Genomic DNA, 24,698 nt, shown 5'->3' with positions numbered 1-24,698 from the left:
TGCTTCTCAAATAACTTCAATTTTTTTTTCTTCAAATTTAACCATTTAGGTGAGTCATGAAGAAAAATAAGAGCCATGGCACAATGGGTTAGTCCAATTAGTCCCATGACGCGATTCAAAGGTTTTAATTGCACAAACAATCTCCCATTTGTGAGTTAACAAACAATTGAAAATTTGTAATCACACATTTGCTAAATGTAATGGAAATACAGCAGCTTTGATCAATTTTTTGGATGCTATTGGCATTAATAGACTTGTTTTTTATTGACTGACTAATTTTGTATTATTTTTTATACCAATATTACATTACCCAAAAAATAATCCAAAATAAAGTTTCATCTATAATTCATCCTAAGAGACTTAGAAATGGCTCCATGACTAAAATAACCCTCAACATGAATGGCTTCCCTCTTTCTGATATTCGATTCGGGGGCGAAAGTATAGATAGGCAGGGGAATAAACAGAGGAATAGATCTTGAATAAACTGGTGATTTGAAGAGATGGGTGATATCTTGAAGAGGCCTTCTAGCAGATATTCTGCGGCATTTGAGACACTTGCTTTGAAATTGAAAAACTGTGTTTGTGACTTGCTTTGAAGAAGTGAAAGGTGGGATGTTCTCCCTGTTAGCCTGCATTGAGCTTACCATTTGACTTCTCTGAGGAATGGAGGAAGATGATTGAGACCAAAGCGACGAGACCTCGAAGGCCGGCTTTTCGAGCCGGTAGGATGATAATGTAACAAGCAATACAAGTTGGTTGAGAGAGATTTTAGGGGTGTTGAGTGAATGAAAAATGAGTTGAAGAAAAAGAGCTATATAGGAGAAAAAGGAGGGAAAATATCAAAGTTTTTTTTTTGGGTGTATTTTTATTCAAATTATTTTTGAGCTTTGAGTTTGGAGGGAGAAAAAAAAGTGAGAATCCAATGGTTAAAATTTCAAGATTTAAGTGTTTCTGAAATTTGGAATATTTTTTAGGAGTTGTACTAGTACTGCAGAAGTAAAGAAGAGAGAGATTTTAAATTTATGAGAAATGACCAATATTTTAAGGGGAGTTATTAATTTAAGATGCATAAGATTCCCAAAATTTGGGATTAGCAATAATTAACTTTATAATTTGTAAATGAGCGGCGCAGCTCAGGTGTAAAAATTGGAAGGCGCGCTTTGAGTTTTAAGGGTATAGCGCAAAGTACCCAAACTTGAAATTACACCTGAAAATTTGCTGCCAAAAAATTGCATCGCAAAAATTTTAATTTTTGTACTTGTATCAATTTTTATGTATTACTCGCGCGCATCCCGACACTACAATATGTAATTTGGTTATTGTTAATCGTGTGTGATAGATTATCTTGAATATTCGATATTTGATTTTTTCGGATCGGTTATCCATAATTTTTGGATCAGATACAGATCGGTTTTCGGGATTTAAGATAATTTTGCTCAACCCTAATTTAGGGGATTAATCGGTGCAATTGTATATGAATTGAGCATAAAAACGTTTTTGATACATGTTTATTACAAATTAATTTATAAGTTTATAATAATTATAAGTTATATTCACTAAATCGTTATCTTCAAGTTTGTTTTTTAATTAACATAAGTAAGTTGTTATTAGGATCGTTTCTGAGATTACAGAGGCCCATGGGCAAACTAATATATTGGAGCCCCAAATTTAATTCTTAGGTTTTGTAATATAGGAAACAATTCTTTTTATTATATGGACAAATAATTTGATTATAGCTTCTTTGAAATTTTTTTACAAAAAATCAACTTGCATACAATATAAAATTAATAAATATATTGTATGATAGCATGTAACATTAGTAAACAAATACTACTTTGTATTTAGGGACTATTTGGTTTGCACGGGATAATTGGAATGGAATGAACAAATTAAAGGGAAAGAAAAGGAATTCAATAAAAAATAAAAACCCTAAATTTGTTGTGTTGTTTGTTTTGAATAACAAAGGGAAACAAGCTACCACTTCCACCACCACACCACCACAACACAAGACCTATTATATACCAACTACGGCCACCATACCACTAACCGCCCCTTCCCCACCACACATCGCCCCTCTTTCGCCATTCCCCGCTCGTCGCCGCAGCTCCCCCATCCCACGCCGGAGACCCCTTCCCCCGAAAAACTCCCCCACTCGCGTAAAAACCCTGAAAACTCACCCTCCCCTTCCCCGAAAAACTCCCCCAGCTTGGGTTTCGAGGGAGGGAGGAGATCGATCGGCTGTTTTACGGGGAAGGGGAGGGTGAGTTTTTAGGGTTTTTGCACGAGTGGGGGAGTTTTTCGGGGAAGGGGTTCTCCGGCGTGGGACAGGGGAACTCTGGCGATGGACGGGGGAGCTCCGGCGAGGGACGGTGGAGGTGCGACGATGGTGGCTGGGTGGTGGGGATATGGTAGGATGGTGGTGGCTGGTTTGGATCGGATGTGGTGGTGTTGTGGTGGCTAAGGAAAGGGAATGGAAAAACCTAGGGGATGGGGAATGGAGTTGGAAGGATTTGGGGTAATGGAGAGGGTAAAGGAAATTGGAAGAAATGCCAAACAAACAACAACAAAGGGAATCAGGACAGTTGATTCTCATTCCCTTTGATGAATACCCCAACCGAACGACCTCTAAATATATAACTTTTTTTAAAATACCTATAAAGGACAACAACAATAACTCTATGTAGTCATTGTACCAAAACAAACAATATTATGATCAATTATCTCCAGCAAATGAAATTGATCACTAATTTACTCATAATCTATGGCATCATTTTTACTATTATAGTATAAATTTGGGAAGCAACTATATTACGTAAAAACTGAAAATTGGAAAATGATTATGGTTCATTAAGGATGATTAAGTTATTTTATAATATGAATTGAATTACATATTGAATTATGAATTAAGATTTATTTCAATTGGATAAAAGTTCAAATAGCTAGCTAGATAGTATGATTTTTTTTTTTTTAATAGATGTATCTAATTTCAATGGGCTTTTTTGTAGGTTGGGATTTTAATTAAATAATGGAGGGAAAGCATGAACTTCATATCTTTTACATATTATATTGAAAAAAATATATATTAACAAAAATCCTATTATAAGATACTGATCAAAAACCTGTCAAAAAAAAAAATTGTTGAAGAAAAATAATTTAAGAAAAGCATTTTATGGGGTTCGAACCCAGATTCCCTCCAACTAAGGAGGTAAAAATTATCAAATGTAACAAACCACCTAGACTCACGCACTACTGTAGAACAAATACTTCCACATTTTCATAACCACTACGTAAGTGGCCTAAAGTACTAACAAAAATGGGGCCTTCTGTCCATGGGCCCTAGCCCTGGGTCAATACAGGCCTGATTGTACTATTTTATGAAAGAGGTTTTAGGATTCTGAGTACTAGAGTAAGTTGAATTTAAATCTCGTTAGTTAATTAAACATGTATCTCTACAAGTATTAAGTAGATTACGACCACTCACTCGTCTTCTACAAAAGTGTCTTATTAGTTTCGAATAGTAGAGTAAAATGGAAATGAGTGGAAAAAAAAGAATAATTTGAAAAAGGCGGTAATGGCAAGTGGTAAGGGAACAAGTTGCACCTTTTCATTTCTTTATTGTCTTAAAGTGTCCCTCTCTCTTTTACTTTTTCTTTCCCCCTACCTTGTCTTAATTGTTCTTAGTCTATGGATTTGAAAGTTATTGGTCGACTTGCTCCTCTCTCACTCATTCCTTCCTTTATTGGCCCAAACTCTTTCTTCTCACTCTCTTTCTTTCCTAATCTTTCTTGTCCATGTTCTATCCTCTAAGAGGCTGTGGAAAATATTAGGTTGTACTTGCTCCCTTTCCCCTTAGCCCCACTCCCCCTGGCCCTTATATCTCACCCGACTTCTCTTTATACCCCTCACTCTTTCAGCCTCCTCCTCTCTCTCTTTATCAATTTAGGTATCTCTTTCTCGGTCCCTCTCTTTCATTATCACTCTATCTCTTTCTCTCTTAGCTTTATCGCTTTATTTTTCTCAGCTCTCTTCTAACCCCTGTTTCTTTCTCTTTCTCTCTCTCTCTCTATTCTTTTCCAGCTCTTCATTTTTCTCTCTTTCGCCCCCCCCCCAATTTTGTACACCTAAATTTATAGGTGCATTCTTGTGGATTGTTCAGGTAAGATTTTTCAAATTGTATGATTGTTCAGTATATGTGACTTGGATTCATTTAAATGGCAGAAATATCTCGGGTGCAATTGTATATGCATTAAATTTGTGCTAGCCGATTAAGTTGTTTAAAAAAAATGATTAATGATATTGAATTTTTACTACATAAAATTGCTTGCTATTAAGTGACTATCTTGCTCCTTCCCTCCCTCCTTTCCTATCTTATGATGTTTCCAAATTCATAAAAGTTAATCTTTACTTCCATTCCCCCCATTCTAGCTTACTTATTTTCCTCTCTATTTCCTTCTTTCATTACATATTAACATTTAGGTTTTTCAAATTTTAGAATCTTTTTCAAAAAGTATTGTTTTCCTTTTCAAATTATATTTTATTTTAGCGAAAAGTATTGTGTGTATATGCTTTATTAGATTCAAATAGAAAAATGTACTTGCGGGTAACATATCTAAAGTGTATACATAACTTGGCAGGTGATACATTTTTCCTTGTCCTCTTTATTTTTCTTCATCTCTTTCCTTTTCTCTTGCATTTGTGAGTTTTTCTTCTTATCCTAATTACCCTTACTCGTATCCGTTTTCTTTAGTAGCCTCTTTTAAAGTAGCTTCTTATAATTTCGAGGATTTTTAGATATTATTGTCGTCTTTCGCAATCGCTATATATAATAACAACATTGCATTTCTTAAGCAAGTAATTGAAATCGTAATTCTAATTGAGGCTAATAGGGCTAATTAAGTACACTACATTTAAAGATTGGAGCTAAAGAGATGAAATGATTAATAATGTGTTTAATGATATTGAAAGTTATCGAGATTTGAGCTTTTTTTTTTTTTTTTGACAATTGAGTCGATGCTACTATAGTCATGTGATCTTCCTTTTCAAATAGTATCTATAAAGGTGCATACAGGATTACAGGTTAAAGAAATCCCCCTCCTTTCTTTATTCCCCTAAACATTCTATTTTTCTCAATCCCCATCTCTTTATTCCTTTTCTCCTTCTTCCTCCTTTTAATAGCTTCATAACTTACAAGTCTCTCTCTTTCTCCCCCCCTCTCTCGTTAACATTCTTTACCGAGTTAATGAACCGATGCTCCAGTCCTTACCTTAAATTACATACATGGCCTAAAAGTTTTTCCTATTCATGGGGTTTTCTGGTGCTCCTTACTCTTACCCTGAATCTTCATTTTGTAATTCTGCATTTTTTTAACATCTACTGTCATTCTCTTACAGAGTTTTGTACCAATTTGTCTTCTTAACTCTGTACTTCCATCATCTCCTTTTTTGCCCCTTATCCCTCTTTCTAGATGTCTTTTCCCACTGCTACCTCTTTGCTAACTCATTCTATCACTCTCCTTCCATAGTTCCATGGTTCCATTTACTTCACAGATAAATGAAAGACGTATCTTTATTGTGAAACAAATATTATATTAATGACAAACTCGAGATTATGAAATCGATTGGTACAATATTCCACCTTAGAAGAAATTTTAAAGTTACTATCTTGATAAATAACGTGGTGATAAATGTTGACTGTCAAATTGAATATGGTGTAATATTTGTAAAATTTCCTTAAAAGACAAGTGGTGTAATATTTGAAATAAATATTTTATAATAATAAGTATAATTTCAGCAATTTATAATCATCAAAATTCCCCCAAAAAAAGTACTGTAATAAATACACGAAACACTTAACAGAACAATATTGTCAAGCATCCTATTGACCTCAGAAACTCAGCTGATTTTTGCATTTGTTCCAGCTCTAATAAGCAAGATAAAATATGTTTTCTTGCCAACTCAAAGCCTTTGCCCTGGGGTTCCTTCAAGCACATAAGAAGGTGGTAGTAATGCTGCAACACACAATGAAAAATGAAGTCTCATTACACTATAGGTTAGATTAATTAATGCAGTCATCAAATTGAACAAAATTTTGAGGCAAAATCTTATTACATGCCAAAAAATTCTTAACCAAAAGCTTTACCTTCCTGAAAATTGCAATTTAGTCACTATGTTAGTGAATTTGTATCGGGTATTACACTCAAAACAAATTTTACACATGCATTAGCACACATCAACAGAAATAGAGGCATGGATTCCGAAGAATATTGCAGAGCTTGATGTCTTCCGTAAATAAATAGACATGAAGGATCAAAGGTCATCAATAAGAATGATTGTCCTCTCAATATATGCAGAGTAGGCAAATGACGGAAAACATCCAGGGCCATTGTATTATATTGTAAACAAGCTTAAGTGGCAAAGCAAAAAAAAAAAAAAAAAAAAAAAAAAAAAACAAAAAATAATCCAAAATAGCACAACACTCAAGTCTCTATTGTCACATTTCTCCTGATGGTCTGATGTAAGAACTACTGTACTGATCCTTAAAAACTACTGTACATAATAATAATACTGATCTGTATCGGATATTGTTACACCTGACTTATGATACAAATAAAAATGACCATCATTAAATGATTGTCTTTGTAGGAAATGATCAAAGAATATGGTCAAGAAGTATTTATTTTTGCTGAAGCAACAAATGGGTTTGGACCCAAAGAGGAGAAAGCCTTGGCAACATTAGCAGAATGGTCGAAAGACGGGTTTGATAAGGTTATGGTAGAACACAAGTTAGATGCAATTATAACCCCTGGTTCGTCGTTTTCAACTGTTCTTGCCATTGGAGGATACCCAGGAATTAGCGTTCCTGCAGGATATGATAAAGATGGTGTGCCATTTGGTATATGTTTTGGAGGTTTAAAGGGTACAGAACCTAAGCTTATTGAGATAGCCTATGGTTTTGAACAAGCTACACAAATTAGAAAGCCTCCTACACTTTGATGGATCCTAAATTTGTCTTTATTAATGTCTATATACAATTTGGTTTCCATACTAAAGCTTAATTCAAAGGTATTTTCCCAACAAACTTTATTTTTTGACTTATTATCATGTCTACCAAACAAGTACTAAAATGTGCAAACTTCTTCAGCAAAGCTACTCTGAACAGTCTCAAGGAAACAGTACGGATACAACATTGCCTTCCGGACTGACCCGAGTCTCTAATAGACTAATACTTCTTGATTGATAATGTAACCAATCGAAAGATAAAGTAAATCATTCAAACATGAACATGACTCGTTTATCCGAATTTAAAATTCTACTCTCTGCTCCTCCCCTGCCTTTTTTAGATTATTCCCTTACAGAAATATAAGCTCAAAGCCTCAAACTCCATGTTACATAAAAATAAAATAAAAAATGAAGACCCCAAAAAAAGTAAACCCCACTAAATAATGTCCACAACTTTGTCTAAAGCAGAAACTTCAGTCACTTTCAGATCCATGGACTAATATCCCCTGCCTATAGTAACTCAACTCAATCACTAATATATCTGCTTCTCATCATACTCACCTTTAGAGCAGATTTATACTAGTTCTAAGCTAGCAATCTTACTTAAATTAGCTATGTCAACTTCATATTCACTAATTCATTTCCTGCTAATTATTCTCAGCCTAACATCAGCCGCCTCTCTAAATACAAACTTTCCAATCAAAGAGGCTACCATAAAAGATCTCCAAACCGCTTTCCTCCAAAACAAACTTACCTCAAGAGAATTAATCCAGTTCTACCTGCGCCGAATCCAAAAGCTCAATCCAATCCTCAGAGCAGTCATAGAGGTGAACCCGGATGCTCTAGAGCAGGCGGATGAGGCTGACAACCGGAGAACAAAAGCAAAGAAGTGTCAGTCAGGGCTAGATGGGATACCAATATTGTTAAAAGACAATATTGCTACAAAAGATAAGCTGAATACAACTGCAGGATCATATGCATTGTTGGGCTCGGTTGTTCCTAGAGATGCTGGAGTTGTCAAGAGGCTAAGGCAGGCTGGTGCTATTATTCTTGGGAAGGCTAGCTTGAGTGAGTGGGCTAATTTTAGATCTAGTAGTGCGCCGAGTGGCTGGTGTGCTAGAGGCGGCCAAGGCCAGGTAAGTACCTTTCTTTTTAATTTATGATATGCAGCTTTTATATGACAGTTTCTTTTGTGAATTTTATGCACATGTATCAGAAGACTATATAAATACAAAGAAAAAACAAATGCATATGTGATGAATGACTATGAATATATGTGTCGTACTGTTAAGGAAAAAGCATATTTTATCTGCAGAACCCTTACAATCTCTCAACAGATCCTTGTGGCTCCAGTAGTGGATCAGCCATAGCAGTAGCAGCAAACTTGGCAGCAGTTAGTCTTGGGACCGAAACAGATGGTTCCATCCTTTGTCCTTCCAGCAAAAATTCAGTCGTGGGAATCAAACCCACCCTCGGTCTCACTAGCCGTGGAGGAGTTATACCAATCACTCCTACACAAGACACTGTAGGGTATGTAGCCACATGAGTCCTTTTTTTTCAAAGATTCTCAATTTTAAGAACAAAATTTAAGTTTTCAAGTAGACTTCTTATGTTAAGCTTGTGAAATTGAACCATGAACAGACCCATCTGTAGGACTGTAGCAGATGCAGCTTATGTTCTGGAATCCATTGTAGGGTATGATCCTTATGATTCTGAAGCGACAAAGAATGCAAGAAAATACATACCCCAAGGTGGCTATGCTCAGTTTCTAAAGCTTGATGGTCTAAAAGGGAAGAGGTTAGGAATTGTGAGGAATCCCTTTTTTAATCTTATCAAAGAGTTTCCTATACTAAACACAACCTATATGCAGCATTTTCATACTCTAAGGTAAGCAAGAAACTGAACCTGCTATTTGTTTGACTGACTAATGTAAAGTAGCATTACACCGATTAATACACACTTGTCATGCTTTTCTAATTATTCATTGACGAGATGATTACAGAAAACAAGGAGCAATATTAGTCGATAATCTGGAAATACCCAACATTGAAGCAATTATGACATCAAACAATATGGATATGGTGATGTCTTCTGAGTTCAAGTTAGCTCTGAATTCCTATTTAAAGCATCTGATCAAGTCTCCAGTTCGATCTTTGGCCGATGTAATAGAATTCAACAACAAACATACCCAAAAGGTGAAAATTAGCTAGTAGCCTACTATTCTACTAGTACTTTAGTCACGCCTCATTCTTTTCACCTGAAAATCGTTTACCTGAACTGATCAAAGAATGACCAACATATCATTTGGTAAATGTGTAGGAAAAGATCAAAGAATACGGTCAAGATACATTCCTTGATTCTGAAGCAACAAACGGAATTACACCCAAAGTGAAGAAAGCCCTGGCAACGTTAGCAGAATGGTCAAAAGACGGGTTTGAGAAGGTTATGGTAGAACACAAGTTAGATACAATTGTTACACCTGATTCAGTGTTTTCAACTGTTCTTGCTATTGGAGGATACCCAGGAATTAGTGTTCCTGCTGGATATGATCAAGATGGTGTGCCATTTGGCATATGCTTTGGAGGCTTAAGGGGTTCGGAACCTAAGCTCATTGAGATAGCCTATGGTTTTGAGCAAGCTACAAAATTTAGAAAGCCTCCTACCTAAACTTTAAAGCTATGTTTTTTACTCCCTCTGTCCCTTTATTTTTGCCCCATTTGACTTTATGCAATCTCTAAGACATGTGTTAAAACGTTTATATCTCAGTTTTCCACATGACTATATTTCCTTTGGTAGAACAACGAGAATTTATGGTTAAAATTATCAAAATTTGACCCACATTTTTACAATGAGACAAACAAATAGGGTAAGAGGGAGTAACAGCTTGGTTATTTGTACTATTAATAAATTTTAGTAAAGGTAATACTAAACTTTTAAAGATACATGTTAATGTGTGATAACAGTAAAACCTTATCTCTAAACATGTGATTTTTGTTGTATATCAGTGTGATTTTCAATTATCACATTGTCCATTTGTCTCAACTTCTCGTAATCAAGAACTAACACTCATTTTTTTTTTAATTAAAATACGAGAAAATACAAGTTAATCTTTATGATTAACTTGTATTTTATATTTGAGAGTAAGGTATAGCTCGAGTGGTTAGAGCTCCCTTCCGCTTTCAGGGGATCCTGAGATCGATTTTCATCTCCGCCCTTGTGGCTCTCTAAACACCAAAAAAACTTGTATTTTATACCTAGGGTTAAAAAGGATATTTTCGAATCATTAAAAGGGGTAGCAAAGTAATTACACCATTGATGACCTGTATTTTCTCACACATAGGACAATTGAAGTGGTAGCAATACTGTATAGTATATCTAGGGGTGTACAAAAACTGGACCGGACCTGAACCGACTTGATCCGGACCGGACCTGACCCGGACCCGTTGATTCAGGTCCGGTCCTGGTCCTTGAAAATCAAGGTTTTCGGTCCCGGACCTGAAACCCCTTTTTTTTTTTTTTTTAAACATATAAATACCCTAACCCTAAATCCCTAATACTATCAGCCTCTCATTTCTCCCCTTCGTTCTCTCCTTCTTCCTCCTCTCCTCTCAGTCTCTTTCTTCCATGTCTCCCTGTTCTTCTCTTCCGTTATTTGGCTTCCGACACCACATCGGATCCCTCACTGGTTTCGACACCGAAACGCGCCTCTCATTTCTCGCCTTCTCTTCTTCTTCCTCTCCTCTCAGCCTTTCTCTTCCGTGTCCCCCTGTTCTCACGTCCGTCGTCTGGTTTCCGACACCACACCGGATCCCTCACCGATTTTTGACACCGAAACGCACGACCTCCGTTGCTCCAGAACCCAGGCTACATTTACTTTTTTTTTCGATTTAATTTCAGTTGACATGAGCAAAGGAGGAAGAATTTCCGGCGACCACCACCGACACCGCAAAAGCCGACCGTCCACCACCACCAACGTAGCCTCCGTGGTGTTCATTTACCCTTTTTAGAATTAATTTCATTTATTAAATTATAAACCCTAGGTACTTGATTTATGTTTGATTTATTGTTATTTTCGCTGAGTTTAAATTGTAGATCTAATCTTTTTCTTTTTTTCAATATTTCTGATTATAATTAGTTTTTGATATAATTGTAATATTAATTTATATTTTTTAGATGATTTCGTATTTTTAAATAAATTTAATTTATGCTATGAGCCTATGATTGGCTTGATATAATTTCGAATTTTAATTTATAATTATATTTTGATATAATTGTAAATTTGTAATGCTAATTTATATTGTTATAATGTTACTTTCGCTGACTTTCAAATGTAGAAACTTTGGCTTGAATAAAGAAAAAAAAAATGGGAAAAAATACAAAACATGTCTGTTCAAGTCCAAACGCGGATTGAACCTGATTTTTCAGGTCTGACCCGACACCGAACTTGTTGAATCAGGTTCGGTCTCCGGTTCTCAAAATTCACTAATTCAGGTCCCCAGTCCAAACAGGTCTGGTCCGATTTTGGACCGGTGTACACCCCTAAGTATATCACACGGTGTTGAGGTGAAGTTAACGGCATAAGTGAAGCATGCAACATCCACCCAAAGTACATGACGCTACGACCATAACCACCACCAAAGTGACGCCCCTGTTTCTAGCACCACTAGAAAGAAGGCGAGCAACCATAACACCGTTTTTGCCGGCAACAGCCTCATAAACCAACCCGAATGTCGAACTAATTTCGGCCAAATTCACCAATTTTGAGCAATTTTTGTTCAAATTAATGCATAAATTCAAGTTCTGGGTTATTAATTACATTCTAGTAAGTCATCTCTACCCTTTGGGGTTGACCATGCCCTTAATTTCACCTTTTATTCATAGGGTTTTTGTTTAATGGAGAAATTGGTGTCGGCGCAGCATACAATTGGTGAGTTTTTTTTTTTTTTTTTTAGAGGAAGCATACAATTGGTGAGTTGAGTACACAAACGGCGCTAGTGGAGCTAACAAGCATTATACAACAGTTGTAATCTGACTCATTGAATGCTAAATAAAAAATATGAGCTGGAAAAATAGATTGACGAAAATCATAAAGATTAACCGGGCTTGCTCAATAAATTTTTTATTTATTTTATTTTATGTGGCATAGGAGGAGAGCTGATACATATACAACCATTGTATGTTGTCCCTAAATACAACACCATTAAAAATTGTAAAAATTGTATGTAGTCATCATTGTATGTGTAGCCTTTACCGCATAAGAGGGACTGAGAGAGAAAAAATAAATCAATCAATAACTAAAATTTTTCTCCTAGCACCAACTTAATTATTCCACAAGGAAAAGAAATAAAAGAAAAGAGTTATCTTACCAGAGTAACCAGACCAAAGTCCAAGTATAATAAAAAACTTTCAAGTCACATTCTTCTGTTAGTATCTAACTATATATCTATCCTCAACTAATCTCTTAAATTAAACTTTTAATCAAAGTTGATTAGATCATTAATCTCTCTTCTCAATTCAACATCTACTCTGAAGTCTTCAGATCTTCATCTTAAGCTAATACGAAGCATTATCCATGACAAACATATGCTCATCAAATTCTACAGTATCATTAGACAGTAATGATCTCCAAGCCAATTTCCCAATTAAAGAAGCTACCATTAAAGATCTCCATACAGCTTTCCACCAAAACAAGCTTACCTCAAAAGAACTAGTACAATTCTACCTATATCAGATTGAAAAACTCAACCCAGTTCTCAGAGCAGTCCTAGAGGTCAACCCGGATGCTCTGGAGCAGGCAGAGGAGGCCGATAAACGGAGGGCGAAAGCAAAGGAGTCAGGATCAGTGGAATCTCTAAGGCTAGATGGGATACCAATATTGGTAAAGGACAATATTGCTACAAAAGATAGGATGAATACGACTGCAGGATCATTTGCATTGTTAGGTTCAGTTGTTCCAAGGGATGCTGGGGTTGTGGAGAAGCTAAGGCAGGCTGGTGCTATCATACTTGGAAAGGCTAGCCTAAGTGAGTGGGCTCATTTCAGGTCTTTTGGTGCGCCGAGTGGGTGGTGTGCTAGAGGCGGCCAAGGCCAGGTAATTTCTTGTCCCGGAATATAATCCACCTGTATATTATAAAACATAAATTCATTGATCATCTTTGGAATAGAAAGCGAGTTTATTTGTGATTTGTGTGGTATAACAAAGACTTGTATTATATAACAATGATTACTTGTGGTAGTGCATACTTAAGTTGAAGAAAGCGGTAGCTTTAGGTGCTTGTGGCTGTTGAAATAAGCAACATTTTATCGATCTCTGAGATCAACCTCAGCTCTTGAAATAGAACAAGTATGTTTCATGTTTTAGTATGTAAAGGTAGAACTAAAACTATAAACCACTGATATTTGATAAGAAACAATGTATTTATAGGTTGTATTTGTATAGCACAAATTTCGCAATATTATTAAGAAACAGAACATACCCTATCTTAATTTGCAGAACCCTTACCATCTATCAGCAAATCCTAGTGGCTCAAGTAGTGGATCGGCTATAGCAGTAGCTGCAAACTTGGTGGCCGTTACTCTAGGAACCGAGACAAATGGATCCATCCTTAATCCTTCTAGGACCAATTCAGTCGTGGGCATCAAGCCAACTCTCGGTCTCACTAGCCGTGGTGGGGTCATACCAATCACTCCTACACAAGACACTGTTGGGTATAATCATTCCAGATTTTCTTATTCCTTTCTAGTATCCCAGGTTTGGATTAATATGAAGGTTTTAATTTGTATTGACATTTTATATTATCCTTGTGTAATTGAACTATGAACAGCCCAATCTGTAGGACTGTAGCAGATGCAACATATGTTCTGGATTCCATTGTAGGCTATGATCCTTATGATTCTGAAGCGACAACGAATGCAAGTAGATACATACCGCCAGATGGGTATGTTCAGTTCCTAAAGCTCGACGGTCTAGAAGGGAAAAGGTTAGGAATTGTAAGAAAGCCTTTCTTTGATCATATTGAATGGTCTTCTAAACAGGCCACAACTTTTAAACAGCACTTCCATACTTTAAGGTAAGCAAAAAGGCAGAGCCAATTTTTTGCTTGAGTGACTAGTGTTATTGCACAACATTTACTAATACTCATTGATCATGCTTATTTGTAATTGAGATAACTACAGGGAAAAGGGGGCAATACTAGTTGATAATTTGGAAATACCCAACATTGATGCAATCATGTCATCAAACAATGAGCGAATGGTGATGGAATTTGAGTTCAAATTAGCTCTGAATTCTTACTTAGAACAGCTGGTGAAGACTCCTGTACGATCTTTGGCTGAAGTTATAGAGTTTAACAACAAAAATGCCCAAGAGGTGATGATTACTGATTAGCTGCTAGTATTTAGACACACTTTTTACCTATTATACCAAGTAAAATGACCGTTAATTGGCTGAATTTGTAGGAAATGATTGAAGAATATGGTCAACAAATATTTCTTTCTGCTGAAGCAACAAATGGGATTGGACCTGAAGAGAAGAGATTGTTGGCAACATTAGAAGAATGGTCAAGAGACGGGTTTGAGAAGGTCATGGTAGAAAACAAGTTAGACGCAATCATAACACCAAACTCGTCGTTGTCAACTGTTCTTGCCATTGGAGGATACCCAGGAATTAGTGTTCCTGCTGGATATGGTGACAATGGTGTGCCATTTGGAATATGTTTCGGTGGCCTAAAGGGTACGGAACCTAAACTAATCGAGATATCTTATGCTTTTGAGCAAGCTACAAAAATTAGGAAGCCCCCTTCTCTGTGATTAGTCCTAAAATTGTATGTTTAAAATTGATTTCTGTAGTAATAATGTCATATAATGGTGTTGAATTTGGTGATGTTCAAACAATTCTATCTAAAAGAAATGTTGACTTTGTATCAACTTGTAGATCATTTTCCTCAAAATTATTCATGGAAACTTATGGTTGATGATTACAGACTGAGAAATTTTGTTTCATTTTATCCAAAAACTTAATGAAAGTAGACTACATTCATCAAACTCATCTATCATCCTCAATTACATTCCTCATGGATGTTGTTCGTCAATCCTCATATATCTTTGCGCAAATCAAAATAAGTTGGACAAACCTTAACTCAGGATCAACCTAAAAGCAGCCTCGTTCTCCATCTTTACTTATTCCCAAGTTCAATACATAAAAAACAGGCAAATGCAAGTCAGTTATATACGGAGTAATTACAAATACTACATAATTCTTTAAAAGCATGGGAAAAGGGTGTATTAGAAGTCTTGCCTCGGCCAAAGAAGATTAACAAGGACAATTACGGATCACAAGTTAAAATTTTGGCAATCAAACTAGTAGATTACAATAAAGATGAACAGTCTTAAAATATAATTCAACTAGTTCATAATATGAAATGGATTATCAAACAAATTTAGAGATCATAAGTGTAATAATCAAAAATCATTTAAAGCAGATTATGAACTGAAATATCAGAAATAAAAATCAAAGAATTCATGTCACACTAGACAATGAATTTAATTAATCGTAATACGGAGTATGTAATCTGCAAATGTTAGTACTGAATAGCAAAATTCCAATTCCAATTATACTAAATAACACTGACAATTGCTTTCCAAAAAAAAAAAATAACACTGACAATTAGATCAACGAAAAATTGGTAAAAATAATCTCAACTTTTACCCTTTTGCTCAAAATAATCCCAATTTTGGATTATTTTTAAATAATCCAAAAATTTGAGGGTTATTTGGTTTAAACGGTCCCAAGTGACTGGTAACCTGGTAAAGAGTAATTTTTTTTTTAGTTTAAGTGACACGTATGACCATATGGTTGGTTGATTATTTTTTTTAAAAAAAACCACTTGAAAACCACCACCACCAACCTGGATTCCGGCAGCCCTTTCCCACCGCCCAGCCAGGTACCCCCTGCCCCTAACCCGCGCCAGGCCTTCCCTCCCCGGCGTCGGCGCTTCCCCCTCCCCCATCGCAAAACCTCATTAAAAAAAAACCCAAAACCCTTAACATAACCTAGCCCCACCGCAAAAACCCCCCAATTAGCCCTCCCCCACCCGAGCCGATTGGGGGGTTTTTGCGGTGGGGCTGGGTTATTTTAAGGGTTTTTTTTTTTGCAGTGGAGGTTAGGTGATTTAGGGGGGAAGGAGGAAGGAAGTGGCGGCGCTGTGAGGAAGGGAAGGTCTGGAAGTCGGCGCCGGCGTGAGGAGGGTTGGCGGCGATGGTTGGGGGCTCCGGAAGCAACCGGTGGGGGTGGTGGTAAGGAGGTTGTCGTGGTGGGCTGTTTTTACTTTTAATTTTTTTGTTTTTTTATTTAAAATCTTCAACCAATCATGTGGTACCACGTGTCCCCTTAACCTAATATACTAGGTTGGGTGACCGGTTGGGATCGTTTAAAGCAAATAACCCCCAAAGTTCGGATTGTTTAAAAAAATCCAAAATTGGGATTATTTTGAGCGAACGGGCAAAAGTTGAGATTATTTTTACCAATTTTTCCTTAGATTAATTAGCTAAATTCTATATAATCCGCAAAGTTCATCAAAATTTATTACTCTTATTAAAATAAACATCGTAATCTATACTAACTGCAGAATAAATTATACTGAGAATTGACTGAAAAATACCATAATTCAAAATTGTGTTATAGAATGCAGATGATTTTGTGAGGATCAAATTCTCTGATCAAATTCTCTTGAGTTTGGGCATTTGTTTTGACAATCAATGGGTTAAACTTAGTTTTGAACTGTGATGGGGCTGCCAAGGGGTGTCTGGGCCTGGCTAGTGGTGGAGGCATCATCAGAGACTATGCGGGGAACCTCGTTTCAGCCTTTGCCGCAACTTTTGGGTACAACACAACCTTTTGAGCTGAAGTGTTGGCTTTTGTGAGAGGACTGGAGATAGCGAAGAATTTGCAAATCAATAAGCTCGAAGTCCAACTAGATAATTTGGCCTGTGTGCAAGCCTTGCAAACCCAGAAGGTGGCCTATGGTGAGAATATTCATGAAATACAGCAATGCCTCAAGTTACTCAATGACGATCGACGACAAGTAAAAGTCGCACATATTTTCAAAGAAGGCAATAGTGCGGCGGATTGGTTGGCCAACCGCGGAGTTGTTCAGGACTCTCAATTAGTTTTCTTCAATAATAATGCTCCGGCGAAGCTTAGTCGTATTTTAGAGGAGGATATTCGAGGTGTGGCTTTGCCACATCTTATCCCTCCATAGGTAGCTTGTTTTATTAGTTCCGTGTGCTTGTAGTTGATTTTTCCTAGTTTTTTTTTTCTTTCCTTTGGATGTATGCATCTTCATTTGGATTAAAAAAAAAAAACCTTAGGTGATCCTTTATATCACCCCGGTTCAACATATTTTCATTTCTTAATATTTTAAATTTAAAAATACATATTACAGACTCTTTTTTTTTTTTTTTTTTTACAACGGTCCAAAAAGGAGACTAGCTCCCAACTGACTCAAGACTACAAATCGAGTATTTGCCTCTCTTAACCAAACTAATACAAGAACTAAAGTGGGGATTGGGGGTAAAATCAATCTGAGCTGCTTGATAATGCAAATAAGGGGATTGAGGAGATCTATCGTCGGTATTAGCCATAGGATGTTCCAAACTTGTTCCCTTGTATTTCTTGATCCTGCAAAAACAAAACCTAGAATACTTTTTACCTTTCTTGTTCTTCACCCTTGACCTAATTGGTCTTCCATACTTCCTCGACGTGGCAGAGAACGTGAAGGTAGAGAATGGACATGAATGCACCTGTTCAAGTTCAAAAATCATGGAGTCTTCATAATTAGAACCTACGGATTCCACTTCAACAATATCGGTGGTAGTTAAATCTGTCGCAGGAACCTCACACTAGTAGAAAAAACCAAATTGGAAGCCAATAATTGGAAGCGGTTTATCAAATCCGCTTCCAATTCCTTACAAATACCCGCCCAAATTTTAAAAAAAAGGGAAGAATTGGAAGCTGTTTAGGTTGAACCGCTTCGAAAAACCAATTTGAAGCGATTCAAACCGCTTCCCTTTTTCAAAAAAAAAAAAAAACCCGGCATTACCTCCATTTTTCCCCTCTATTTCAACGTATTCCTTGCTCTGAATTCCCCTCCATTTCTTCGCTTCCACCATTGCTTCCCTTCAACTTCCACTCTCACACACCTACACTCCACCATAACCACCATATATAACCACCGTCACTTAAACCCACCACAACAACTAGCAACAACCTGCCAAAAGTCGCTGCACCCACCACCATTGGCGTTGTTTTAGGTCATTGTTGGACTCCACACCCTGCACTGTCGCCGCCTCCACCCGCCGCGACAACCACCACCACAGCAAGCATTTCCTTTGTGGACGCTTTGCTGCTGCTGTTGCTTATTGACGCTGGTAGCCACCACACTCGGCCTCACCACGACCCTTGCTGCTGCGACGTTGCTTGAGGACCACCACCACCACAGGCATTCCTTCTCTTTGTCCCTCACAAATTAGGGTGAGTTCATGCTTACTTAATCTTACTACCTTATTTACATGTTCTTAACAATTTCCCAAATTTTAGGGTTTCAATATTAGTTAATCATATTTTATGTTAATTATTTTAATAATTATTCGTATACAAAATGTTAATTCTTACCTTAATTGTATAATGTTATAAGTTGTTTGAATTTGAGTAGCTAAAAAGTGATGAATTATTGAATATGGATTGTAAGTGAGCTTAGTTTGCTTGTAGGTAGTCCAATTAGCATTGTATGAATGAATTAACTTGTGTTTTGTTAAATGTCAAACAAATGGAAAATTTTGAATGCTTGCATCATCATTTGCCTAGATACCCGTTCAAGTCTTTCTCATTAGGAGGAAGACTTGAATAGTCCCCGGTTGGGACTGTTCTTGGACGTTTAATCTCACTTAGGTAGTGAATGTATGTCTCTTTTTCGATTTTAAGGAATGTCTCGGCCTAGCATTTCGTCTCCATGTTCTCCGGGTGCATATGTAGGTAATTATTTACCTACATTGTGTACTTGGAGAACTGGGGCGAAATGCTGCCGGATTTTCCTTAAAATTGGAAAGTTGACATACATTCACTAGTGAGATTAGACGTTCAAGGATGGGTTAGGTTGGAGTGATAAGTACCTTTATGGGAGCAATCATTTTTACACTATATGCATTAACGATATAAATACAAACAATGTACTTTGATTATATGTTGCAATTTTACATTATTTAAAATGTGTTGGTTTGTGCGTAAAGGCAATTGAAAACGTTGATGGATCGCGGTTGGATGTATGGTAGACGTGATACGTTGGATTTCTTTAATGGGGTCCAAGAGTTTTGCGAGAGTGCTTCACAATATCAGATCAAAACGGGTGTGAATGACCTTTATTGTCCTTGTGTCAACTGTAATAATGTGACAATGGTCGACAGTGTTGATACAATAAGGGATCATGTGGTATGTCATGGGTTTAGGCCGCAATATCATGTGTGGGTTTGGCACGGTGAAGAGGGATCGTATAGGGAGAATGTTGTTGGGAATGATACTCACGATAACAAAGCCGAGATTCGTGCGGAAGATGATTATGGTAGTGATGGTGGTGGAGATGGAGATGAGGATGGGGATGAGATCGAGGACGGTGGTGGTGATCACTTGGATGAGATGATGCATAATGTTGAAGGTGAATTTGGTGACCGATGTGATGTATTTGAGTCGTTATCAGAGGCTGCCAAAAAGCCGTGCTAACACTTTTTAACATTAAGTCAAAGTATAACTGGAGCGACACTAGTTTTACTTCTTTGTTGACTGTGTTATGTGACATGTTGCTTGATGAGAATGAACTTCCTAAGTCGTACTATTATGCAAAGAAACTCATGTGTCCATTTGGTTTGGAGTATAAGAATATACATGCATGTCCTAATGATTGTGTTCTTTATCGAAATGAATATGAAGAGTTGGAGGAATGTCCACGTTGTGGTCAGTCGCGTTACAAGCGAAAGAGCTGCAACGCTGGTATGAAGGGACCTTCTGCCAAAGTGTTATAGTATCTTCCCATCATTCCAAGGTTCAAGCGTCTATTTTCAATACCAAAAGATGCTAAGAACATGAGATGGCATGCAGAGGGAAGAAAGAAAAACGGTTTGCTGAAGCATCCGGCTGACTCTCCGGCTTGGAAGAACATCGATATGAAGTTCAGGGCATTTGGTGATGAAGTGAGAAATTTGAGGCTTGGGTTGTGAACCGATGGTATGAATCCATTTGGCACTCTGAGTACCCAACATAGCACATGGCCGGTACTTTTAGTAATCTACAACTTGCCTCCGTGGTTGTGTATGAAACGAAAATACGTAATGCTGTCTCTTTTAATAACTGGTCCAAGGCAACCTGGACACGACATTGATGTTTTCCTTGAGCCCCTTGTTGATGATTTGAGAAAGATGTGGGACGAAGGAGTTTCTGTTTATGATGCCCATAAGAACGAGATGTTCCTAATGCGTGCAGCCCTGATGTGGACCATTAATGATTTTCCCGCATATGGAAACCTGTCCGGGTATAAGAACAAAGGGCATAAAAGCATATCCTGTTTGTATCGATGACACACCAAACGTGTACCTTGAACACTACGGCAAAGATGTGTACGTGAGGACCCGACGATTTCTTCGGCGCGATCACCCATATCGTAGGCAGAAAAAGGCCTTCAATGGGAAAGTTGAAGAAGTGGTTGCGCCTAGGCCATTGAGTGGACATGAGGTGTATGGTCGAGTGAAGGGTATACCAACTGTTTTTGGTAAAACTTCGAAACCTTTAGACCCACATGCCTTATTTAAAAAGGAATCGATCTTTTGGAAGCTTGAGTACTGGAAAGAACATGATATTAGACATTGTCTCGATGTGATGCATATAGAGAAGAATGTTTGTGATGCAGTTGTTGGGACAATAATGGGTATTCATGGCAAGACAAAGGATAGGAAGAGCGCGCGATTAGATTTGGAAGCGTGGGGTGTTCGTCCGAAATTGTGGGTGCAGCCAAAGGAAGGGAAGGCAATGGTAATGGAAAAGGTAAGGGAAGATGGTGGCAATAAACGTAAGGGGGAGCGTAAAGGAAAGGGCATCGGTGTATCAAAGAAGAAAGATGAAAAGGTGTATTTACATCCAGCTTGCTACACATTGTCAAAGGACGAAAAACGGAAGTTCTGTGCTTGTTTGTATGACATTAAGGTTCCCTCTGGTTTCTCGTCAAACATGAAAAGATTCGTTTCCTTGAATGGGGAATTGAAGTTGACTAGTATGAAATCTCATGATTGTCACATGATGATGCAAGTATTCCTACCGATTTCCATTCGTGGTATTTTACCAAAGCACGTGAGAGAAGCTATTACGAGCCTTTGTTCGTTTTTCAACACTATATGCAGCAAAGTGCTCGATCCTTTTACACTTGATGCTCTCCAGGCGAATGTAGTTGTAACATTGTGCAAATTTGAGATGTATTTTCCACCATCATTTTTTGACATCATGGTGCATTTGGTCCTTCATTTGGTTCGTGAGATCAAGATGTGCGGTCCAGTCTTTATGAGGTGGTGCTATCCTTTTGAAAGACACATGGGCACATTACAACATAAAGTCAGGAATCCAGCCCATCCAGAAGGTAGTATGATTCAAGGGATTGTGGCGGAGGAGATTGGTAATTTCGTGGCGGAGTATGTTGCCGTTGCCAAACCAATAGGGCTTCCCACTTCCCGACATGAAAGGAGACTTGATGGTCATGGCACACTCGGGTCGAAACGGATCTCACCTACTCATGATCAGTTCTTGCAAGCTCACTTATTTGTGCTTCATCATGTTGCGGAGGTTCACCCATATTTAGAAGAGCAAATGGATAGTTTGCGTGCGGAATTTCCATCAAAAGGGGAAAGGGCACTAATGCAGTTGCATAATAAGATGTTTATGTCATGGTTCCATGATCGAGTCATGCGTCAATTGGATGAGAGTGTCTCTGATACTATAAAGTGGCTAGCTTATGGTCCAAAGGAAGATGTTTATTCTTTTGAGGGATATGACATTAATGGGTATACATTCTGGACTGAGCATCGTGATCAGAAATCCTCATCGACTCAAAATAGTGGTGTCACGCTTGTGGCTTCATCAACAGAGTTTGCCAGTGCGAAGGATACATCACCGGCTGACGCACAATTATCCTACTACGGACGAATTCAGGAAATATGGGAACTAGATTATCGTGAGTTCAAGGTAGGTCTATTTAAATGTAAATGGGTCGATAATATTAGGCGCAACATCAGACACGATGACTTCACTCTTGTAGACCTTGGCCACCTGTGGATAGTTTGGAACCATTCATCCTTGCATCTCAAGGTAAGCAAGTGTTCTATGTCACCGACCCAGCCGATCCTAAATGGTCCATCGTCCTTGCTAGCAAGAGAAGAATCTTAGGGGTTGGAGATGTCGAAGACGAGGACGAATATGATGTGTTTGATGATTCGCCCCCTTTCACTGCCCCTAGAGTTGACGTATCAAATGATGTAGACAAGGATGCAATTATATTCGAGCAGACCACAATGAGGGAATACTCGAATGAGGTACATTTGTTTTTGCATCGTAATGTCAATCTTCTTTTTTGCCATTTTGTACATATTTTTCTACCTACGTTCTTGTATTAGCATGAAATCATTACCTTTATCGCATTTTCAACTAGTAAACATGTTTTGTATACCTAATGTGAGTTGTTAGAAGGATTAGATGTGAACTAGGAATGAAATTAACGAAGTTGGGAAAGGTAGAAGCCCTTTTTTGCCATTTTGTACATATTTTGTTCACTTCGTTGTTGTATTAGCATGAAATCATTTCATTTATCACATTTTCATATTTAAAACACTTATTAGTATACCTAATGTGAGTTGTTACAAGGATAGTTGTGTGATAGGTATGAAAATAACGAAGTTGGGAATGGTAGAAGCTCCGGTTGCCATTCTGTACATATTTTGTTCAATTCGTTCTTGTATTACCATTTTCAGCTTGTAAACATGTTTTGTGTACTAATTATTTGCGTTGCTTGTGGTGGTAGGTGTGTACATAAAATGGGTCGTGATGAACACATTCACCACGCAGAGGTTATGGATGATGAAGACCATGGTAGTTCTCAATCTGGTGACGAGTTGTATGATGTGAATAAGGAGCAAGATTTGGGCAAACCAGAAGACCAAGCTCATGATGAGTTGCAGCGCAGGTTTGACGCTTATGAGATGTCAGCTGAATGTGCCCCCCTATTGTGGATGATATTGTCTCCGAGTTTGTACAAGATTCAAACGACCAAATAGAGAAGCAACGTCAACTGAAAACCAGCAGTACACAAAAGGCATCGGGAAAGAGAAAGGTTAGGGGTCCAACAAAAGCATTTAAGAAGCCCGGGGAACAGATGGTTCTAGAGTTTGACGAGTTGGGTCAACCTACTGGGCAATGGCGCAGCAAATATTCCACACACATTGGCATCCTAACTCGTAAAATACCGATCACACTTGACTGGGCAGAGATTCCAAAAGGGTTGCTTCAAATGTTTTGGGATGATACAATGGTAAGTGTTTATTATTTCAGTTTTTTTCATGAAAATTCGAGTCAAAATGTATGCATTCGTGCGTAAAAACCGAAATTCGAGCCTAAAAACAAAAATTTGTGCCTTAAAACCAAACTTCGACTTCAAAGAACAAAAAATCGTGCCTAAAAACCAAACTTCGAGCCTGCCTCGTTGTTGGTGCAGCATGACAGGCCTGGCTGGGCTGCCTGCCTGGCTGGGCAGGTCCCTGCCTGGCTGGGCTGCCTACCTGGCTGGGCTGCTTGCCTGGCTGGGCAGGTGCCTGGCTAGGCTGCCTGCCTGGCTGGGCAGTGCCTGCCTAGCTAGGAAGTGCGTGCCTGGCTGGGCTGCCTGCCTGGCTGGGCTGCCTGCCTGGCTGGGCAGGTCCCTGCCTGGCTGGGCTGCTTGCCTGGCTGGGCAGTGCCTACCTGGCTGGGCAGGTCCCTGCCTGCCTGGCTGGGCTGCCTACCTGGCTGGGCTGGTGCCTGGCTGGGCAGGTCCCTTTTTTTCGTTTCTCCATTTTTTCGTCAATTTTTGTTTTCACTTTACTGACATGGAAGTTTGCGATTCTTACATAGTGTGTTCAATATTCCCGATGACCCAGACAAGAGGAGATCGTTTGAAGGTTTTGTACAAGAGAGATTCAAAAACTTCAAAAGTTTGTTAAGAACAAGATGGATCCATAAGAAGCAAAGGCATAAACCCAAGAAAACTTCGATGGGTAATGCAGGAGAGGATGAAGTTGAGAAGAAACCGTGGGATGTATATCCACAAATAACGAAGGAGGACTGGGAGAAGTTCGTAGCGAAATCAACAACTACTACTGCACTTGTATGTAATCTTATATAAATTACAGTTACTTTGAAAAATTTGCTCACTTCATATAATGATGCGAACAATTGCTAATGTGTAGGAAAGAAGTCAACAAGCTACGCGCAATGCTGAGAAGAAAATGTATAACCATCATATGGGTTGTAAGACATTTGCGGAAAGTCGAGAAAAGTGGATCAAAGAGGGTTTGTACCCCACATCCAAAATATCTTCACCTGATACACCGATTCCCTCCACGGTGACATCTTTGGTGAGTCGT

General features: G+C 38.1%; 3 protein-coding genes across 6 annotated transcripts; all 3 read left to right on the top strand.

The window, feature by feature from the left end:
* The first annotated feature begins 500 nt into the window (after positions 1 to 500).
* LOC110735966 (glutamyl-tRNA(Gln) amidotransferase subunit A-like) lies at positions 501 to 6,992 on the top strand. Its single transcript, XM_021916136.1, has 2 exons — positions 501 to 578; positions 6,642 to 6,992. Exons 1-2 carry the CDS (start codon positions 501 to 503, stop codon positions 6,990 to 6,992), a joined length of 429 nt encoding a protein of 142 aa, XP_021771828.1.
* A 186-nt stretch (positions 6,993 to 7,178) lies between these two features.
* Positions 7,179 to 9,781, top strand: LOC110737068 (putative amidase C869.01). Of its 3 annotated transcripts, none has more exons than XM_021917436.1 (5): positions 7,179 to 8,134; positions 8,314 to 8,528; positions 8,652 to 8,885; positions 9,001 to 9,193; positions 9,318 to 9,781. In XM_021917436.1, the coding sequence occupies exons 1-5, from the start codon at positions 7,613 to 7,615 to the stop codon at positions 9,663 to 9,665; spliced, it is 1,512 nt and encodes a 503-aa protein (XP_021773128.1). In that variant the 5' UTR covers positions 7,179 to 7,612; the 3' UTR covers positions 9,666 to 9,781. The 3 variants fall into 3 exon arrangements, with proteins under 3 accessions (XP_021773128.1, XP_021773129.1, XP_021773127.1); XM_021917437.1 differs by having other exon boundaries at positions 7,185 to 8,134; positions 8,640 to 8,795; XM_021917435.1 differs by having other exon boundaries at positions 7,191 to 8,134; positions 8,640 to 8,885.
* Positions 9,782 to 11,256: 1,475 nt separating this feature from the next.
* Positions 11,257 to 14,999, top strand: LOC110737067 (putative amidase C869.01). Of its 2 annotated transcripts, none has more exons than XM_021917433.1 (5): positions 11,257 to 13,089; positions 13,468 to 13,706; positions 13,823 to 14,068; positions 14,175 to 14,367; positions 14,457 to 14,999. In XM_021917433.1, exons 1-5 carry the CDS (start codon positions 12,571 to 12,573, stop codon positions 14,805 to 14,807), a joined length of 1,548 nt encoding a protein of 515 aa, XP_021773125.1. In that variant the 5' UTR covers positions 11,257 to 12,570; the 3' UTR covers positions 14,808 to 14,999. The 2 variants fall into 2 exon arrangements, with proteins under 2 accessions (XP_021773125.1, XP_021773126.1); XM_021917434.1 differs by having other exon boundaries at positions 11,260 to 13,089; positions 13,492 to 13,706.
* Positions 15,000 to 24,698: the final 9,699 nt, after the last annotated feature.

This window comes from Chenopodium quinoa, unplaced genomic scaffold (genome assembly GCF_001683475.1).
Source record: "Chenopodium quinoa cultivar QQ74 unplaced genomic scaffold, ASM168347v1, whole genome shotgun sequence".
Lineage (NCBI taxonomy): Eukaryota > Viridiplantae > Streptophyta > Magnoliopsida > Caryophyllales > Amaranthaceae > Chenopodium > Chenopodium quinoa.
The sequence above is the reverse complement of the archived record's forward strand: the minus strand, read 5'-3'. Positions and strand labels throughout refer to the sequence as shown.

Coding starts and splice junctions, on each gene's coding strand:
- LOC110735966 (XM_021916136.1), top strand. CDS start 501: ATGGGTGATATCTTGAAGAGGCCTTCTAGCAGATATTCTGCGGCATTT. Junction 579..6,641: donor CTTTGAAATTGAAAAACTGT/GTTTGTGACTTG, acceptor TTGTCTTTGTAG/GAAATGATCAAAGAATATGG.
- LOC110737068 (XM_021917435.1), top strand. CDS start 7,613: ATGTCAACTTCATATTCACTAATTCATTTCCTGCTAATTATTCTCAGC. Junction 8,135..8,313: donor CTAGAGGCGGCCAAGGCCAG/GTAAGTACCTTT, acceptor TTTTATCTGCAG/AACCCTTACAATCTCTCAAC. Junction 9,194..9,317: donor ACAACAAACATACCCAAAAG/GTGAAAATTAGC, acceptor GTAAATGTGTAG/GAAAAGATCAAAGAATACGG.
- LOC110737067 (XM_021917433.1), top strand. CDS start 12,571: ATGACAAACATATGCTCATCAAATTCTACAGTATCATTAGACAGTAAT. Junction 14,069..14,174: donor CAGCACTTCCATACTTTAAG/GTAAGCAAAAAG, acceptor AGATAACTACAG/GGAAAAGGGGGCAATACTAG. Junction 14,368..14,456: donor ACAACAAAAATGCCCAAGAG/GTGATGATTACT, acceptor CTGAATTTGTAG/GAAATGATTGAAGAATATGG.